Source organism: Mastigoproctus giganteus, chromosome 8, assembly GCF_048544385.1.
Source record: "Mastigoproctus giganteus isolate SK-2022 chromosome 8, ASM4854438v1, whole genome shotgun sequence".
In the NCBI taxonomy this organism is placed as follows: domain Eukaryota; kingdom Metazoa; phylum Arthropoda; class Arachnida; order Uropygi; family Thelyphonidae; genus Mastigoproctus; species Mastigoproctus giganteus.
In genome coordinates, this window is record NC_143582.1 from 68,168,479 (window position 1) to 68,190,265 (window position 21,787).

At 36.9% G+C, this 21,787-nt stretch overlaps 1 protein-coding gene across 1 annotated transcript in view; it reads left to right on the plus strand.

The window, feature by feature from the left end:
• LOC150081597 (dnaJ homolog subfamily B member 14-like) overlaps window positions 1–21,787 on the plus strand; it is a 146,556-nt gene that overhangs the window by 102,055 nt on the left and 22,714 nt on the right. Inside the window, exon 7 of the mRNA XM_090379459.1 lies at window positions 10,258–10,367. Coding sequence (XP_090235585.1) covers window positions 10,258–10,367 — 110 coding nt within the window. The remainder of the gene's footprint in view (window positions 1–10,257; window positions 10,368–21,787) is intronic.

The following is a 21,787-nucleotide window of genomic DNA, read 5'->3' on the forward strand; positions in this document are numbered from 1 at the left end:
TGAAGTCTTGTCTAGATGATCCTGCAGTGCTTCTTTAACCAGTGACTCAGTTATTTTCCCTGGAACAGAAGCCAAACTAACAAGTCTGTAATTACTTGTGTCACCCTTTGATTCCCCTTCGTGAATTGGAGATACATTTGCACATCTCCAGTCTGTTAGGGACTTCCCCCCCCCAAGTCCAAAGATGCTCTCATATTTATGGCTAATAGTTTGCTTACTTCCTTTGCTTCCTCCTTTAATATAACTGGATAGATCCCATCCACCACACCTTTCTTATGTTTAACTTCAGCAATTTCTCCTCCACTTTGCTCTCAGTTATTACAAAATCCCTGTTAGAGTTTGATAAACATCTGGCCCTCTCCTCCTTGAATAATTCCTGAATGTGTGAATGCAAAATACTCATTTAGTTCAGCAGCTATCTGAGAATGATCATCTATAGTCATCTAGAGTTTATATAAGTAAATTCTTTGCTATTTTTCTCTGCCAAAGATTTTTCATAATCTGCCTTCACTTGCCTAACCTCCTTTGTGACTTGATTACAGACTAGCTTGTATCTACCACAGGCTTCTGCATTGCCTGACAATTTATGTGCATCCCCATGCATTTTTCTTCTCTGTCACGAGTCTCATTAGTTCATCTGACATCCTTTCGGGCCTGAACCTAGAGTAGTATTTCTTAGTTGGAACAAAAAGCGTAGTAGCTTCCAAAATTACTTTCTTGAATGTTTCCCATTTCCCAGTTAAAAGCATTTATGTACAAAATTTTTTCTGAATTTATTCTGTATTCAGAGCTCCAGTCTTCATAACCCTCCTTCTTTCATGCTGATTGAGGTTTTAATGCACTCATTTGAAATATCATTCCTGAGAAGTCTAAATTCATTCTGAATTCTTAGTAAATGGTATATGGATGATATTCTGTGGATTTGTGGCTCACGAGGGTTTTCTCAAGTTCTTAACTTTTGCCCTAGAATTAAGTTTAGTATGGAGATGGAACATCAGAATTCCTTGTAATTCATGTACAAAGAACTCATAACAATGTATGCAAAATATGAATTACGGTGAGCCTACAAATATGAGTTATTTTGTGTTTCTACTTGTGCTATTAATGCTCTTCAAAAATTTTCTTTCCTAATTCTAAGACCTAAGCCTCTGGATTAAAATAGACTTAAAAACAGATAATTTTGTTATTTGCCTAATCTCCAACTTAATTTAAAACTGGATTCCTATACTTTCTGCTCTACTTATTGTTTATGTGCTTCATTGCTAGCCGGGTGGGTAAAGTGCCTGCCTGGCAACCCAAAGGTTGTGGGTTCGAATCCCGCCTCGGGCTTGGCACAAAGTACTGCAAAAACCTTGGGAGGTGCATTATGGCCACAGAAACCGATGCACCAACAACTACCAAAAAAAAATAATAATAATAATAAAAATGTGCTTCATTGAGACTCCCCTAGGTATGCAAAATTAACTTATTCAAGGAATGGAATGCTAGACATTTATCAAACTCTAACAGGAGCTAAGCAATTTTGTAATAACTGAGAGCAAAGTGGAGGAGAAATTATTGAAGTTGAACATAAGGAAGGCACATGAGGTGGATGGGATATATCCAGTTATATTAAAGGGGGATAGCAAAGGAAGTAAGCAAACCCTTAACTATAATTATGAAAGCTTTCTTGGACTCGGGGGAGGTCACCATGGACTGGAGATGTGCAAATGTGTCCCCATTTCACAAAGGGTGATGCAGGTAATTACGGACCTGTTAGTCTAACTTCTGTTCCAGGGGAAAATAATGGAGTCACCGATTAAGGAAGTGATACAGGATCATCTAGACAAGACTGTAGTTATAGTTCAGACACAACATGGGTTTGATAAGGGAAAGTCTTGTCTGACAAATTTGATTGGATGCTGTGATGTGACCACAAAGGAACTGAATGCAAAGAATAATTTTGATATCATATACTTGGATTTTAGGAAGGCATTTGATACAGTACACACACATGGAAGACTACTGTACAAATTGGAGCAGTATGGCATTAAGGGCAAGTGGCTACAATGGATAAAAGGATGGTTGAGTGGTAGAAGACAGAGAGTGGTAATCAATTGATGCTGCTCTTCATGGACTAATGTTATTAGTGGAGTCCCCAAGGGTTTGGTGCCATTGTTGTTTTCACTATTTATCAGTGATATTGATGAAGGTATAATAGGATTAATGTCTACATTTGCAGATGATACGAAGGTTGGCAGGGTTATTAATGACAGTAATGATAACATGTTACTGCAACAATATCTGGAAAAGTTGAGCATATGGGCTGAGAAGTGGCAACTGAAGTTTAACATTGACAAATGTGAAGTACTGCATATGGGTAGCAGTAACCCCAGAGTAACATACCAACTGGGTGGTACTAAACTCAGGGTAGTGGAGAATGAAAGAGACTTGGGGGAACTTGTGCAGTCAGATGTGAAGTTTTCTGAGTGATGCAGACATGGGGGTCTTGCCAATGATATACAGGAATTTTGCTAGCAGGGATAAGGAGGTGATTATCCCCTTGTATAAGACAATGGTTAGGCCACACCTTGAGTACTGTGTACAGGTCTGGAGGCCACATTTTAGAAAGAATGTAGAGCTGCTGGAATAAGTACAGAGAAGGGCAACGAGATTGGTGAGTGGAACAAAGGGTTGGTGTTACTAAGGAAGGCTTAAGTTCTGCAAATTAAAGCTTCTGGAAACTAGTCACCTGTGAGGTGATCTAATTGAGGTGTATAAGGCCTTGAATGGATTGAGCAAGCTCAATGCTAATGGGATTCTTCCTCTTGCTCAGATTCAGAATATACCCAGTCAAGGATCTGGGTATATTCTTACCATATGCACGCCATATCCAAAAATTTCATTACTTCATACAGCATGTCCCACCCACTTTTTCTTACTATTGAATACACCATGAATTGTGAAACTGACAGAGCCAGCTTATCTGCGAAAAGATCTAAACCTCCCAAACACTTCCTAATTCATTTCACAAATATAAATATACGTGGTCTCAATTCTAATCTCAATGATGTCAATTTCCACTTGCAGTCTGCCAAACCCCATGTACTTTTTCTGACAGAATCTTAGTTATCGGTTGATTCAACTACTGCTCATCTCAGATGCCCAAATTATTCACTGTATGATTCCTTTCGCCTCAAAGGTAGTACTTGTGCATATGTCCGTTCTGATATTCCCTGTCAGAGACTTGGCAATTTGGAATGTCCTTTCTTTGATCTTCTCTGGCTCAAAATCTCTCTACCTCATTGTATCAAATTCATCTGTTGTCTCTATCGTTCTCCCAATTCCACTAATCACTTGGAGCTCTTTGACTTCCTCTCTTTGCAACTTGACTTTCTCCAGTCCAAAACAGTGAGGTAATTTTCCTTGGTGATTTTAATATTCACAACTCCAGCTGATTTCCCTTTTCTAGTCACACCGACCTGGCTAGTCAAGATGCTGAGGCTTTTGCAATTACCAATGTTCTTGCACAGCTTGTTCATTAACCTACAAGGGTACCGGACAATCCTAACCATACAGCCAATACACGCTTGATCTTTTTCTCACAAACAACCCTTCTAAGTACATGGTCGAAGTGAGTGGTCTTTAGGCACCTCAGATCACAACTTGGTGATTGTCTCTTCTCCAATGGAATCTTTATCTCATGGCTATTCTCAACCTCGTGTTGTTTGGCATTACAAGAATGCAAAATGGGATGACCTGCAAGATCTCTTTTCCTTGGTCGGATTACAGTTTCAAAACTTCTGATGTCGATGTTTGCTCAGATCGTATCAGTGAAATTATTCTTGCAGGAATGGAATCCTTTATTCCACACTCCACTTTAAAATCCGTCCTTTATCTAAACCTTGGTTTTCCAATAAATGTGCTAAGGCTGTTCAAGAGAAGAATGTTGCATATTGTAATTTGCTTGTTTCTAATTCTCCAGTTTCATTTTCTGCCTACACCAAAGCTCGCAACAATTGTTGCGAGCTTTGGTGCAGCATCGCATTTTTCTTCCAACTCATCTATCAATGATCTTGGCAAAACACCTTCCACCATTCCCAACACGCTCCATTCAATGCCTCCTGTGGTCTTCCGTCAAAAGGATGTCAGAAAGATTTTGACGAATCTTGATGCTAAGAAAGCTCCAGGTCCCGTTGATATTTCTCCACTTGTTTTCAAAACCTGTGCTCCTGAACTTACTCCTATTCTTTGCCGACTTTTTTCACTTTCTTATTCCAAAGCTGTTTTTCCTTCTGCTTGGAAATTTGCTCATATCCAGCCAGTTCCTAAAAATGGTGAGAAATCCCTCCCATCCAATTATCGTCTCATTGCAATTACCCCTACTCTTTCTAAAGTAATGGAGAAATCAATTAGCTGCCAACTCTTAACCTACCTAGAAACCTTCCATCTGTTCAACGATCACCAGTATGGATTCCGTCAATGTCAATCCACTGGTGATATTCACCCATTTATGGAATAATTCAGGTGGAAAGGTTCGGGAAAACACAAGTAGTTGCTCTTTACATCTCAAAGGCTTTCGATCGTGTTTGGCATAAAGGTCTTCTAAACAAGCCTCCATCTTATGGTTTGCCAAATGTTTTTAGTAATTGGTTATCCAGTTTTCTCCCTGATCACTCACTGAGGGTGATGGTAGATGGCTCTCTGTCTTCTAACTTCTCCACTAATGCTGGTGTCCCCCGAGGTTCAGTTCTTTCCCCCACTCTTTTCCTCTTGTTTATTAATGACCTTCTTCCATTGACTGGAAATCCTATCCATAGTTTTGCTGATGATAGCACATTGCATTCCACTTTTCATTTTGAGAAACCTTGTCCTGCTCAATCAGCTTCAATTTCTCGAAAATCTGCTACCAGTTCCTTAAATGACGATCTTCAGGTAATTCTCCAGTGGGGCAAAGACAACTTAGTTCATTTCAACCCTTCTAAAACTCATCCTTTCAAAGCAAAAAGGATTCTTCTGCTCCTACGCTTATCTTTAGTGACACTCCGATTTCTAGGCAAAATGATATATCTCTTTTGGGGATTACCCTGACTTCTAATCTCTCTTGGCACAAGCACATTACAAATATTGCTTCCTCTGCATCTAAAAAACTTTCCTCCACTCTTTTCCTCTTGTTTATTAATGACCTTCTTCCGTTGACTGGAAATCCTATCCATAGTTTTGCTGATGATAGCACATTGCATTCCACTTTCCATTTTGAGAAACCTTGTCCTGCTCAATCAGCTTCAATTTCTCGAAAATCTGCTACCAGTTCCTTAAATGACGATCTCCAGGTAATTCTCCAGTGGGGCAAAGACAACTTATTCATTTCAACCCTTCTAAAACTCATCCTTTCAAAGCAAAAAGGATTCTTCTGCTCCTACGCTTATCTTTAGTGATGCTCCGATTTCTAGGCAAAATGATATATCTCTTTTGGGGATTACCCTGACTTCTAATCTCTCTTGGCACAAGCACATTACAAATATTGCTTCCTCTGCATCTAAAAAACTTGGTTTTCTCTTTCGCTCTCGACGTTACTTTTCTTCCAAACAGCTGCTCACTCTGTATAAATCGCAAATCCGCCCTGCCATGGAATATTGTTCCCACATTGGGGTGGTGCCCCCAAAACATCTCCCAGGCTTCTTGATTCCGTTCAGAAGAGGGCAGTTAGGTTAATTAATGATTCATCTCTAACAGAGTCTCTCCACTCGCTGTCTCATAGACGAACTGTTTCTGCTGCATGCATCTTCTACAGATACTTCCATGAGCACTGTTCTTCTGAATTGGCTTCTATAATTCTCGCTCTCTCTTTCAAAACAATCCGAACACGTGCCGCCAGCATCCATTTACCGTCCAACTTCAAACTCACAGAACCAACTTTTCATCTTCCTCGTTTATTCATTCAACTGCCGTTTTCTGGAACAACCTTCCTGAAAATTACAGTCTACAGAAGTTCAAGTCCAATGTCAACAAATATCTTTTTTCGTCTTCTCGACCTCCAACCCAAGCACGGTACTAAGTACTATAGGTTCTAATACCTCTCGTGTTTGGGGTTTACATAAAAAAAAAAAAAAAAATTACTCACATGAGGGGGTCATAAATTCAAATTGAGGAAAGGCAATTGCAGAATAGATGTGCAGAAATTTGCCTTTAGCCAACAGGTAAAGGCAAATTTCTGCACATCTACAATTGCCTTTCCTCAATTTGAATTTATGACCCCCCTCATGTGAGTAATTTTTTTTTTTTTTTTTTTTTTGGATGGGTGAAATGGGAAGGTTTTTTTTTTTTTTTTTGGCTGATGCTATATAAGCTTGCTTTCTTGCATCATATGCCTCTACTAATGCTAACTAATTCCAATTTTTAGTTATGTAGTGTACAATCTGAATCACTTTTCTCTTCTAACTTTCATAACTTCTGTTTTTGTAGAATTAACTGTCATGCCAAATTTCCTAGAACCTTATCTATTTTTTGATTAGATTCCCAAAGAGTTTGCAGAGTGCTATTTAATAGCACAGTATTAGTCATATATTACAAGGAAGTTATTAGTTTTGCTACACCTCCAAAATATTAAAAAAAATAATAATAAAATATTTAAATATAAATAATAATAATAATAATAATAATAAAAGAATAAAAAACATATAAAAATAGATTAATTATTTGTTTCCCTCCTCTATGTAGGTAAATGTCCAGTTGACCTTTGAATTTCCACAAATTCTGCCAGTCTCACCTACTCGCAGAGATAACTTGTTGCAGTAATTAAAATCTTGATGGTTAAAGAAAGTGTTTAGCTATCAAGCATGTAAACCTCTTCCCCTGTAATTTGGATTTATGAGCCCTTCATTCATTTTATTGTTCCCTCTCTGAGTCTAATGACCTCAATCAGGTCTCCTCTTAGGTGCTTAGTTGCCAAGCTTTGTAACTCACATAATAAGTTTTTCCTCATACAGTCATCATCCTTTTACAGATTTCACCATGTGGGTTGCCTGTCTTTGGACCCCTTCAAGAAGATCAGTGCCATTTTTTAGGTGTGGTCTCCATACTTGGATGCAGTTTTGCAATTGCCTTATATGGTAGGATTATGACTTACCCATCTCTAAAGGCTATTGTCTCATAAATCATTAATAGGACGCCATGAGCTTTCCTGTATACCTGTCTACACTTGTCAGAGAACTCATATCTGCCATAATTCCCAGATACCTTTCTGCCTCTACTGTTTTCACTTCAACTCTACGAGGTGTATATTATGGGTTTGCTATTCCCCATGTATAAGATCTTCTTTTGCTGCATTAAAACATACCTGCCACTTTTCTGAACATCCTTGAAGCCTCCAAGTCATCCAGTAGTGCTGCTAGGCACTGATCATTAATTGCACTCTCAATATTTACACCATCTGTAAATTTTGACATCATGCCCTCTATCCCCTCATCAATGTCATTTATGAAAAGCAGAAAAATCGGCAGTCCAGTCATTAGTGAACTAATCCTTGGGGTTCCCACTTCTGATGAATCTGACGAATATCCATTAAGCACAACCCTCAGCCTCCTGCCTTACAGCTGCCCTGTAATCCATCTTAGAATCTTGTATGCAATCCCAATGTGTTCCATCTTACATAGTAACCTCTTATGAGGGATAAGAGGTCACTATGTAAGTAACCTCTTACTATGTCAATTGCTTTTGCTAAAATTGAAATACTATGTTAAAATTATTTCCTACATCTAGCTCATGAGAAAAATTTTAGTTTCTAGGTTAGTTCAACATCATTTTACCTTAACAAAACCATGTTGTGCACCCTTCAGAATACCATTCTCTATCGCCAATACATAAAGTCAGCTCTTAGAATGCATTTATGTATTGGCAATACATTGGCACTTCTCCAGTCCAAAGGAGTCTCTCCTGAGTTTAGTTATGCCCTCATAATTAACCTTAATCGTTCAATGTACTTTCTGATCTCCTCCCTCAAAATTGCTGGGTACATGCCATCAACTCTAAGGAGCCATACTTGCCTTTAGGCTTAAAGTTTTCTAATAAACAGTTATTGGTAATTTTAAAATTGGCTGAGATACATTTATGTGTATTTCAGCCTCGCTCACACAGCTTCTCTTCTCCATGAAAGGTCTTTCATCAGTAAAAATCTATTCAGAGTACCTATTAATTTCATCAACCTCAGTCCTTCAGTCTGAACTTTTCTTTTCTAGTGCTGCTACAGATCAGCTTATAGGTTTTGTAGGTTTCAATACTTTTCATTGCTCTGTAACTTTTCCATGCCATCTTTTTCTGCTATGTTAGACCAGCCAGTTCTGTATTCATCCGTCTTGGTATCCTCCTTCTGCCTATAATTTCTGAATGCATTCATGTCTTCTATGACTTGCTTTAAAGGTATTCCATAAATCTAATGTATTTATCCTCCCTCTGTAATTTGACCAGTTGACAGATGCCATATAGCATCTTGTAACTAGTATCCTTTCCTGAAATTAAAAACCGTACCTTTACTTTTAACTACTGCAACATCTTTCTTCATTTTCCAAGTAACTGTTGCATGATCACTTCTTTCAGATGGTTCCTGTATTATGAGCCCTGCGATTTCTCTCTTGATTCTTTTCTCTAACATGCCGGTACAAATAATGATCATACAGTTTATTTAAATTTTTTTTTGCCATAATAAGACAATCAGGCTTGCTTGCTCATTCCATCTTCATGTAGACTCTGTCATACTCTTTGCAATCTTCTAGTCTGTAGATTACTCCTACTCTCATTATACCTTTGCTTGCAACTAACTCACACCACACAGATTTTATGTTGGCAAACAACTTCTGACTCTGCCAAAGCTCTTTTCATGTTCAATCTGCTTTTTGATAAGAAGCCTGACTCCAGCACCTCCTTCTCCCTTCCCTATTTTTCAGAAATACATTGTACATACCATAGTGAAACTGATAATTCGCTATTTCTGGGTGACAACACATTTCTGTTGGTCCTATTATGCTAGGATTAGTTGTCCTAACCAGGGCAAGTAATAAATGATCCAATTTTTAGATCTCTCACATGAAACTTTATTTTTAGCTTGCATTCTTTTATTAAATGGTCCTATTCCCACACTCCATTTTACTTACAAACCATTTTGAATGCTTTCTTTGCACCTCACTGCAGATTGGCTATTTTTATGATATTGTCAAGGATGATATTTTATTCACCTTAAAATATCATTCTTTATGCCATATTTTATTTTTCTAAAATTTACACTAGTAGCTCTCTAGTTACTTTATTGTATGTTTTTTAAGTTTAACAAAATGTAAATATAGTGTCTTGTTATGTTTCCATAAATTTTCAATAATTTCTTAGTATTAATATATCATCCTAGGAATCCCTATCCTGCCCTTCTTGAAAGTTATATTTAATAATACATCTAGTCATCTTCTCCAAGATGCTGGTAATAACTGGAGGAGATTGATTTTACCTGATATATTTTGGTTTTTTGTGAGGGGCCACATAATAGTAGTAGTAGTAGTGATGGTGGCAAATGATGCAAAAAAGCAAGCTTATATAGCATCAGCCAAAAAAAAAAAAAAAACTACACACTTCTCCCATCCATATCCTCCAAGAATTTGTCTAGTTCCTCCTTGAATTTATTCAAGTGATCCACTTCTACCACAACAAATGGAAGCCTGTTCCAACAATCAACTACCTGCCGACTGAAAGCAAACATCTGCACATCTATCCTTCAACTTAAATTTATCCCCCACCACCACCATGAATGAAGCCTCAGTAAGAGGAAAAATGACATTCACATTCAGCTTACTAAATCCATTCAAGGCCTTAAACACCTCAACCAGATCACCCCACAGGTGCCTAGTTCCAGAAGCTGCAGTTTGCAGAGCTGAAGCTTTTCTAGGTAAGAACACCCTTTTGTTCCCTTCACCAATCTGATTGCCCTTCTCTGCAACTGTTCCAGCAGATCAACATCACTTCTTAAAGTGAGGCCTCCAGACCAGTATACAATACTCAAGATGCAGCCTATCCATGGCCTAGTACATAAGAGCAAAATCACATCTTATCAAATCAACTTTCAGAAGATGGCATCAATTTGCTGTTTTTTTGTAACATGGTTTAGTGTTTTCTTTTTTCATAAGTCTAAATTAATGATTTTATATTTGTACAACTGTTTCCTTTCCCTCCCCAACATAGAGCTTCATTTTCAGAAAATCTCTGTACTAATATTTTGCAATCATTTCCCCTTTTTAGAATAGCTATAGTGCCATTTTGCAGATGATGCCAATTCTAATGTTAGTGGGCCTTTCTGTAATGAGCAGTTTCTTTGTATCTGATCCGCCATATAGTTTAGTGAGGACCACGTGAGTATTGTCTGAATAATTTCATATAAAACAAAGACATTTAAGTCTGTGGTTTTTGAGAAACAAAAAAAAAAAAAAAATATATATATATATATATATATATATATATATATAGTTTTTTTTTCTGAATGATTTTAAATTTGGAAAATTAAGTATTGAGGTGTAACTGAAAATTTTTGAGCACTTAACTATGAAGAAGTGAGTAAGAAGGATAAATACCAATTAAATTTAAATTCATAGGGTTAGCACTCACCACAGGAAGCAGTCAATACAGAATTCATTTAGTGATATGTGTGCAGTGCTATGTACTGCCCATATCACTAAATTAAGTCAAAATTCAGAATTCCACTAATGCAGTGCAAGTGCAACCTAGGACAATGTACAAAGACCGTTCAAGCACATCCTACAAATAAATGCTATCATCTCTTACAAGAAAAGGACTACAGGGACAGTTTCATTCAAGAGCATTCACCGCTGTAAGTCCCAAAGTGTATTTTCATAATGATTTGCTGATAACTGGCCAAGAATTGACTTTTGTGCCTGTGTGACCAGTGAAAGACCAAATTAAATGGAAAAAACAAACCAAGATTTAACAAACAAACAAAAAAAATATACAATTAAAAAATGTAAATTGACTTGGACCAACCTGAAATGAATGCAAATATGCAAATGAAATAACAGATCATACTTAAAAGAGGGGTATTAAATAAATAAATAAATAAAACAGAGTTGTAATAATTAATCAAATATCAATTTAATGATAGAGAATTACCAAAAATGAAATGAAAATGGGGGTGAAGGAGTTTAATTGCATTGAAGGACATGTATCAGTTGAGCAAATGCATGGAGTTGTGGCAGGGTAGAAAACTGTCCATGAAAATTGTCTATGGCAACACTCAGCACAGGAATCAATCAACACAAAATTCCTTGTAATGTTACACAAATATAGCCTGACATACTAGGAAGGCTCTGCATATGTGTGCATGCACATGCACACACACCCTGTTGATAAACCCTTTGGTATATCTGGCATTTAAAGAAAAGTATATACCTCTGGTATATACTTTTCTTTACATGCTTAAACAAAGACTTTTGATATACCTCTGGTATCTTACCCTAAAAAATTTCTCACGTGTGAATGTAGATGCAAAATATCTATTCAGTCTGTCAGCAAACTGAACTGGTTCATCATCAGTTATGCCATTTGCATCGGGTGGACCAGTGTGATTTGTCTCTTTCCTTTTAGTGTTATCTTAAGCAAAGAAACCTTTGCTATATATATTTTTTTTTTTCTAGCATTCTTTGCCAGGGATATTTCATAATGTTCTTTAACTTGGCCAATCCCTTTGGGACTTGATTGCACACTAGTTCATACCTATTAGGTTTCTATATCTCCTGATAATTTCTCACATGTGAATGTAGATGCAAAATATCTATTCAGTTTGTCAGCAAACTGAACTGGTTCATCATCAATTTATAAACATCCCTAGTATTTCTCTTTTCTGCATTAGTCCCATTAGTTCACCCGACATACATTTTAAACCTTGAACAGTATATCTTAGTTGCTGTAAAAAGCCTAATAGTATCTACAGTGTTACTTTGTTGAATTCTTCTCATTTAGAATCTGCAGTTTGTAATGTTATCAGTTGGTCCATTGAATAGAATTATAAACTGTCTGAAACCATTTAAGTCACCTTTACAAAACCAAAATCCCTTTGCCAGTACTTATATATTTAAATACCTGTTACTGTTATTTGGTTTTTAGGAGCATTAGCAACTAAGGCCATATTGCTCCAGGATATGTGGTGGTCATTCCCTGACCTTTCTGCATCCTCCGTATTTAGTGGTGACGGGCTCAAACCCTGGTCTAATCAAGAAGCTCTCTCTCTCTCTCTCGCTCGCTCTCTCTCTCTCTCTCTCTCTCTCTCTCTCTCTCTCTCTCTCTCTCTCTCTCTCTCTCTCTCTCTAACATGCTGGTGCAGAAAAGAGTGATTCAGTAAATCCAAAAAATTCTGGTTACTGTGTGAGTAAACAAACTGCAAATTCCATTCAGGAGCTGTCTTTAAAATCGTTTATTTATTACGATTAAGTAATAAACGATTAAGTAATTGTTTATTACTTAATCGTTTACTAAGTAAATCAGGGATCCTGATTTACTAAGCCCTCTGTTGGTCTGTCTAATTGTTTGTTATTCTCATCACAGTGATTTGGCTTATAGCACACCTTCCTGTTCTAATACAGCAGTGTGCAGCACAGGCTTCTTGATTAGACCGGGGTTCCAGCCCGTCACCACCAAATACACCGCATATCCCAGAGCAATATGGCCTTAGTTGCTAATGCTCCTAAAAACCAAATAACAACATAACCTGTTCTAATATTTGTTTTTCCAATGTTTATGTCACACCAAAGTGATTAACATTGCACTGCCACCCACATTGACTGGGTGGTGTCTTAGATTTTGTGTGCCTATTAAACAAGAGCATAATTCCCTTCCCCACACTTTGTATCCTGTCTCATTTAGCTACACAGTGTACTCACCATAATAAAAATTTTCATCCCATATATCTGAGTGCCATGCCTCTGATGTCTCTTATAAATATTTGTTTGATGGGTTAACCGGTAGTACTCAAAATTCATCAAATTTGTTTCTACTTAGCATTAGTATACATGCACTTGTTTTTTACTCTTAATAATCTCAACTGCTTGTCCCATAAGGAGACCATGCAGGCCTTGTAATTCCCAGCACCTTACTTTGCAGGCTGCTGCATGTTCTTATTGAAGCATGCAAGAATCACTTTTACCTCTGCCTTCAGCTGCTGTTAATCTTTTAGTCTGTGTTTTTATTCTCCAAACTAGCAGGTTTCCATCCCACTTAACACTACTTTGATAGTATCAGCAAATATTCTTGCACTCCTGTTTAAGTGTAACCCATTCCTGTAAAACTGTTTACTGTGAACAAGCACAGGCTATGCCAAGAAAAATTCTACACCATGAGCCTTGCACATTCTCTCCAGGGCTGAATTGATTGACAAGGCTTTTATCATATGTTCCCTCTTTTCATATCTGGGCAGAATTTCAGATGCTTTCAAATTTAATCATAACTGTTGACCTTTTCTCAATCTTTCCCTGTACTTAATATTAGAATTGATAGTGGCAAATGGTGCAAGAAAGCAAGTTTATATAGCATCAGCCATAAAAAAAAACAATAGAACATCCTATATCACCTATCCATCCCCCATCTAATAGTTTGCCTAGTTCTTCCTTGAATTTATTCAAATTACTCACCTTTACAACACAAGATGAGAGTTTGTTCCAACAATTAACCAACTGCTGGCTGAAGGTACATTTCCAAATATGTACCCTGTAACTATCCTTCCTCGGTTTGAATTTTTTTCTCGTGTAGGCTTAGCAAAAGGAGGGATTCCATTAGTATTGAGCCTATTAAGTCATTCAACGTCTTAAACACCTCAGTCAGGTCTCCTCACAAGTGCCTAGTCTCCAAGCACTACAGTTTGCAGAAATGAACCCTTTCCTGGTAACAGCATTTTATTCCTCTCACTAACCTTGTTGGTCTTCTCTGGACCCATATTAACAGAATCGCATTCTTCCTAAAATGAGGCTTCCAGACCTGTATGCACTACTTGAGATGTGGCCTGATCATTGCCTTATACAATGGGATACTCACTTTCTTATCCCTGCTTCCAAAATTCCCATTATATCATTGACAAAATCCCCATGAGATGTCCTGGAAGCCTGTCTGCACTGCTCAGAGAACTTCATATCTAAATTAACAATTACCACCAAGGTCTTTTTCATTCTCCACTACTGTGATACCACACAGTTGGTACATTAATCTGATATTACCACTCTTCTTATGCAGTTGAAGTTTAATATTAACCTTGCATTTATCGATATTAAACTTCAATTGCTACTTCTCAGCCCATCTGGCTAATTTTTCTAGATCTTGTTGCAATAGCATAGTGTAATTACTGTAATTAACCGCCCTGGTAACCTTCATCAATATCATATAAATAAATATAGAAAATAATGGATGCGCCCAACACTGAATAGAACACCACTAATAACATTAGTCCAAGAAGAGCAGTATCCATTGGTAACTACTCACTGTTCTACTAGTTATACATCCCTTTATTCATAGGAGTAACTTACCCTTAATGCCTCACTGCTCCAATTTGTATAGCAGTCTTTTATGTGCAACAGTATCAATTTTTCTAAGTATGTGATATCAAAATTATTCTTAGAATTCAGTTCCTTTGTTACTGTGTCATGGCATCCAGTCAGATTGGTTAGACAGGATCATCCCTTAACAAATCCATGTTTTGACTGCAGTAGAACTGAATTCCTCTCTAGATGGTTCTTCATTACTACTTTCACGACTGACTTATTAGAGGATTAAAGTGTGACATAAGTAATTATGTCACACTTTGATCCTATTTTGTGACTTGGGCATACATTCTCTTGAATTCCAGGTGGGAGTGTCCCTACCACTTTTGCTGCCTTTAATATATTTGATAGATCCCATCCACCCCAGGTATCTTTTTTTGCATCCCCATACCTAAAATATTTCTCATGTGTGAATGTAGATGCAAAATACCTATTCAGTTTTTCAACAACCTGAGCAGGATAATCAACATTTAAACCATTCATTCTAGGGAACCATTGTGATTCATCCCCTTCTGCCTAGTGTTTACATAAGTAAAGAAGTTTTTGCTGCTTTTCTTTGCATTCTTTTCTAGAGGCTTCGTTAATCTGCCTTAGTTTGCTTAACTCCCTTTGTGACTTGATTGCAGACTAATTTGTCTACTGTAGGCATCTGTTTCACCTGATAATTTATTTATATGCATTCTGAGCAATTTTCTTCTCTTCTAGAAGTGTTATCAGTTTATACATTTCAGTATAAACCTTGAAAAGTATCCCGTGTTGGTATAAAAAGACTAATACCTTCTTCAGTTGCATCCCCAAATGTTTCCCATTTATAATTTCCTCTTACTAAAAATTATAGAAATCTTATAATACCGTAAGTTTTAGACTAAAAATATGAAATAGCAAGTGCTTTATTTATATGCATTCTGTGCAATTTTATTCTCTTCCAGAAGTGTCATCAGTTTATACATTTCGGTATAAACCTAATATTAATATTATATATCTTATTAAATGCCAGCCCAACTACGATGCCTGCTACATTGGCAGCACCACCACAAAATTCAGTTCTACTCAAACCTCCAGCACCCGCGCATACTACCACCAAAACAGTTTTAGAATAGGCCAATCCAGTACAAAACTTACAATACATGCTCATACCCACAACCACACCTCCTAGTCGATTACGCTATCACCATTATTAAACTCAAATCCAGCCACACAATTCTTCACTATGAAGCACTTATTATCGAATGGTTCCGGCACCATTCTAACCTCAACATCATAAACATGAAACTCCCCTTCAACCTTTCCCTGGTTTAGAACCTCTCGCAGTTGACGTTCCCACATGTCCAAAAGAGCATCATGGGAAGTACAGACAACCTTTAAAATACAGCACGTGTTCACTTCCCGCCAAATTTGCCAACTGGAGACGTTATAACCAACGAAAGTCCTTCGTAACGACTATTGGCCCTGTCATACTACATTATCCATTTTTAAATTTTAATTCACTTTTAATGATTTCTTCCTTCTTTAATGACAACCTAGGATTGGAGATGTGCACCACTACTTCCTTGGGCCCATTTTAAAATTCCGTTAAATCACCCTTAATACCCTCCTTAATTCCTTTACTCTACCTTCCCACCTAAATGATTTAATTACCATTCTTTCTAAAATTATTACAGATTTATTCAAAGGTGAGTACCGTTTTTTAAGCACTTGCTATTTCATATTTTTAATTTCCTCTTAGTAACTTCAGCAGTTCTTCACACTATGTAGAAATTAAAAACTCTCTGACACCTTTGCAGTAATCTTTAAAACAAAAGCCCTCCCTTTGCCTTTGAAATTAGTTACATCTTTAAGTAAATCCTGTATCATTATACTGTGATCAATGCCATCTAATGGATCTTTTATCTCCAGACCTTAGTGTGTGAAGGGTCACTGCTGATAATCAGGCCAAGAGTATTGCTTTCTCTTGTTGCCTCTCTGATATGCTGTGTGAATGACCAACCCACTGGCTCCAGTCAGTATGTGGATAGTTAAAGTCCCACGTAAGACATTCTGATTTACTGGTCCACTCTGTATGTCTGTGTAGTTATTCATTACACTCATCACAATCATTAGGCCTCGTATGCTGCATAAGCTCATACACATTCTTTCTTGCATCACATGCCACTACTACTACCACCATGAGCGATCTTACGTTGTGACTGGCCAAGTTCAGTTTCCGTGCATGGCAGCCTGGTTGTACTCAGTGATTCTTAACTCCCTCTGCTTCCACTCCGATTCTCTCGCTGCCGTAAGAGGGGGAGTGAGAGCTGCTGGGGACTGAGGGCCTTTTGTTTCATTGTGCCGTCATGTGCTGGAGGGTTTGCTCTTTTCCTCTTCACGCTGACCAGATGTCTTGAAGAGAACCACTACACGTTCGTTGCCACCTAAGTGACATAACAGGGCTTACCATCGAGGTGTGCACGAGTGGATTTTAGGGAGGCAGGCCAACTGGACTTCTCCTAAATCTTCTGTAATAGAAAGATATTGGACCCAACAGTGTTTTAGTCTGAGTGTCTGATAACACACAGAATACCTGTTCCCCTCTAATGTTGATAAACAATACTAATTCTGAACAGTGATCAGATTTGTAACCTAGCACTTTAGTTAGACTGAAGCCTATCCAGTTAACTAATTAATATTGGAAATTACTATTGAATTAACTTGTATAAACCTGCTATATATAATTATATTTTGTTATTAGTGTGAAAAAATTTCTAAATTAAATCTTGTAATTTAAAAATATTTTATATGCCTAAATGAACACACAGATTTTATAATTTGATATGCTACGTATGTACAAGTAGCATTATCTTAGCAGTAAACTCACCTTCTCTGATATGAATTGTATCAGTATACGTACTTTATTTGATGTTTTTCTTGGAAGGTTCCTATAAAAGGTTAATATCTTGAGCATTCTGTAAAATTTCAAATGAGAGAGAGATTTTAATGATATTAGAAATGCAAAATGCATTACTGTAACATTGTTTATGCACTAGGCATCATTATTATAACATCTCATATTAGAATTACAGACTTCAGTTTCTCTTAAAATTAATTTTTGCACTATGCAGTACACTTTTATATATATTATAATATTTATATAATATGATATATAATATATATACTATTTTATATATATATATATATATATATATATATATTACATTGCACTATACAATGTCAGTTTGAATTTTACATATTTTGAGGTGTCTGCCCTAAAATTTTATTAGTCTAAGAAGTATGCCTTATAGTATCTCTCATATTGTCTAAATAAGTCATAACTGGATCATCAGCTCTTGTACTGCTGAGTACCTAGCTCCTCACGAATGAAAGACCAAATAGCTTTGAAATGGTGTCATCTAGGTGGTGGTGGTGGTGCTCAAATGAGAATAAGTAACATCTCTCTTCTGGAATGGAGAGGTGTTATTTTTTCAAATTATAAAGAAGGCAATTTGTTGTGAAGGATTTTGCAATATTATGTGTTATAATAATGATGCCTAATGTACAAACTTTAGTTTTTATTAAATTTTAACTATGTAGTAATGATGCAATTGCACTGACAGTGTCATAGTATGAATTTTATATAGTCTAAAGCCCTAAAATTTTGCTAGTCTAAAAAATACATTACTTAATTTATTATATAAACGGTAGGTGTGGTTTTGACATATAGTAATTTTTAAACTTTCCAAATCCATTGAAGCCACCCAATTGCATATACACTGCCCTACCATTAATATCCAGACACCTGCATATCTGCAGATAATCTTTATTTACAGGAAAACTAATGATGTGTAATGAAACCACTAGCCTTTATGACAGCCTATAATCTCTGTGGAACACTCTCCACCAGTTTTTAGTAAATGTCTTTCAATATTTTCTGCTATTCGGGCTTCAAAGTGGCGACCAGTTCATCTCTGTTTTTTGGGCAGTTTCTCCTTACGTGCACCTGACAATGCAATTCATCCCAGAAGTTCTCTATAGAATTGAGGTCAGGGCTCTGGGCTAGCCAGTTCAACTTTTCAATGTTTATGTCCTCAAACGGTCCTTCACAACATAATCAATATGACATGGAGCATTGTCCTGCTGATACGGGTGTGGGCCTGTGTCAATATCTGTGTCAACGTGCTGGCACAACATAGGTAACACATTATTGTTTGGGATGTCTAGATAGACCTCACCATTCATGGCTTTGTCCAGAACTCCAATGGTCCTAGCTAAACCATGAAAATTAGCCCCGGAATATCAAGCTGCCTCCACCAAACTTCATTGTCAGGACAGTACAGTCTGGTGGGTAGCTTTCTCTGGGCGCCCACCACACCCAGGCACAACCACCAACTTGGTAGACCCTGTACCATGACTTAACACTCCAAAGCACAGCTTTTCATTGGTTGCAGTTCAAAAATGGTAGACTTTACACCTATCTAGCTGGCATTTGGCATTAGTCAGGGTGATTAGTGGCTTGTTGATGGGTGCATGACTGTGGTAACCCATATCGAACATCAAGCACTTGCTGATGTGCCCTAATCATCTCATCGAGGGCCTGTGCACACTGCAATAACATTGACCATTATTCCAATTAGACTGTTCTTTGCAGTGTTCTCCTGTCGTTTTCCTTCAACTTCAGAGGTTTTCCTGATTGTTTTGTGAATGGTTTCAGCACCAATCTGCTTCCATTTGAAGATCACTTCACCAGTGAACAAACCAGTGAACTTCAGTGCTCTTCAAATTTCATGTACAGACTGATTGCTTATGTGGCACTCTATTATCATTCTGTGCTGGAAATCTGTTAACTCCATCAATTCCCACATCTTACATTCACTTTAGTACTGTCTCCTCAAAGGCCTATGAGCATATTTATGATCGTCTGACATATGGTGCTCGCAGGATGTTGCCAACTATCAACACAGAGGTGTCCATATATAAATGGTAGAGAAGTTTTAGGCGCCTTCAGTTACATTTGGGTACAGCATATAATTTTGTTGACATGTAGACCTCATGTTTAAGGTTACAATGTGTTATACAAGTTTTTGGAAGTACCCATCATTTTGTGCTAATCTGATATTTTTTTTGTGATGCAGTGAATCATGTTCAGATTTTCAGCAATTAACTCAGTCAAGGCATCCTTTAGTTCTTCAGTTGAATGTAGGTGTTTGCCACCAGAGCCCCTTAGAGATCCTGCAGTCTTCAAACACAGATTTCACCGTCAGCAGAACTACACGCACATCTACCACTGTAGATGTGTGTGAATTATTGCCATCTTATTGGAAATGCCCTTCCCAACATTCAGTTTTGTACAGTTGGTCTGTAAACCTTTCTGACATTTCCAAATATCCCTGTGTCAGCTGTTTCTGTAAAGAAAATGGGGCAACTTATCCAGCAGTCTCTGAAATGCACATATATCAACTCACATAGAAGGTGGTGGCAGCGTTTGTGCTGCATGTCAGTTTCCTTTTGCCCAAATTCTTGTGTTTTGACTGTTGATTTATCTACTTAGGTGGAACTACGTTTTGTCTATGAAGAATGTGCAATATTATAAGATTTCTGTTGCTCTTTGTTGTCAGAACCACTTATAGTACACAGTGCACTTTTTTTCTTATTTTATTTTTTTATTTTTTTATTTTTTGGCAGGTTCTTTCCTCGTGGCTGAAACTTCAACTCCTGAGCAGCTGTTTGGCTAGAACTGTTGGAAATACCCATTTCACCTGATAATATTTTGAGTAATTTGTTTGGACTCCACCATAATCATTCTGGGACGTCTGTAGTTGTGACATCCAACGTTTTAGGACTGCAGGTATGCAGTTTGTCAGTTACACAGTCAGCCTTGTTAAATATTTCGATCAGCTCCCATATGGTCGACTTACTTGGTAATTCATATATCTTGAAATATTGTCTATGTTCCTGTCTAACTTCTGCAAAGGAATTGAGTTTGAAATATTGCTCTTCAATGATGCATCTCTGTTGTAGACTTAATGTAATGGTTTATTCAAGAAGTGAATGACAATAGCATGAGTGACTTCATGTGTGCATGGTATATACTGCTATCTGTTGTTACATTTCTGATCTACGTGGCAGCCAAATTGTATATGGTTCTTACAAGTATAACCGGAGAAGTATGCATTTGTGTGGTTTGATGACTTTTTAACCCTCCAGCAGGTGTGATTTTATTTATTTATTTATTTATTATAGAAGGATCACTTGCTGATTCAGAAAAGGTAATCCATTTTATAAACTTAAAAATTAGCAAGAAATTATTCAAAATTATTCAGTTTTTGGTGCCATCTTTATTTTCAGCTTATTATGAACACAACTGTGAAAAATAATTTTTTTATATTAAAAACATTTTTAATTAATTTTTTAAAATGAAGCCTCCTCTGATGCTTTTTGGTATGTGCTCCGTCCATGCTATTTAGCGCCACCTGTATTTGCTATTATCTTCAATGTTACTATGTGGTGGTGAATGCATTGCCTGTGGCTGGAATTGTAAACTGAATAAAAAAAAAAAAAAAAACCCATAGGCTTGTTTGCATGCCATCCAGAAACCGCAATTAAATGTGAAGCCAGCACAAAAAACTATTGAGAGATATGCCAATAAAATATGCATCCATTGTACTTCAATACTAGTATTTGAGAGATACCACTAATTTTAAATTCTTGTTTTTCAATAAATTTGCTAATTTGAAAGATGTAAGAAAGTGTTTCATTTTTTTTTTTTTTTTTTTTTTTTTTAATGGCAGAACAACTTCAGTAAAAAACATTTAATGATGTACACTGGTGTTCAAAGAAAGTGCATCACCCTTAAAATTGTAATTGTCCGAATAACATAAGTATATGGCAATATTTCTTACAGATTGCATCAGATAAGATTGCTATTATCTTAGGCGTAGGTGATGATGTAATATTGTACCAGCTATTACTTTCAGCTATATAAGCACGCATCACCCTTAAAATTGTAATTGTCCGAATAACATAAGTATATGGCAATATTTCTTACAGATTGCATCAGATAAGATTGACAGGCGTAGGTGATGATGTAATATTGCACCAGCTATTACTTTCAGCTATATAAGCACGCATCACCCTTAAAATTGTAATTGTCCGAATAACATAAGTATATGGCAATGTTTCTTACAGATTGCATCAGATAAGATTGACATGCGTAGGTGATGATGTAATATTGCACCAGCTATTACTTTCAGCTATATAAGCAC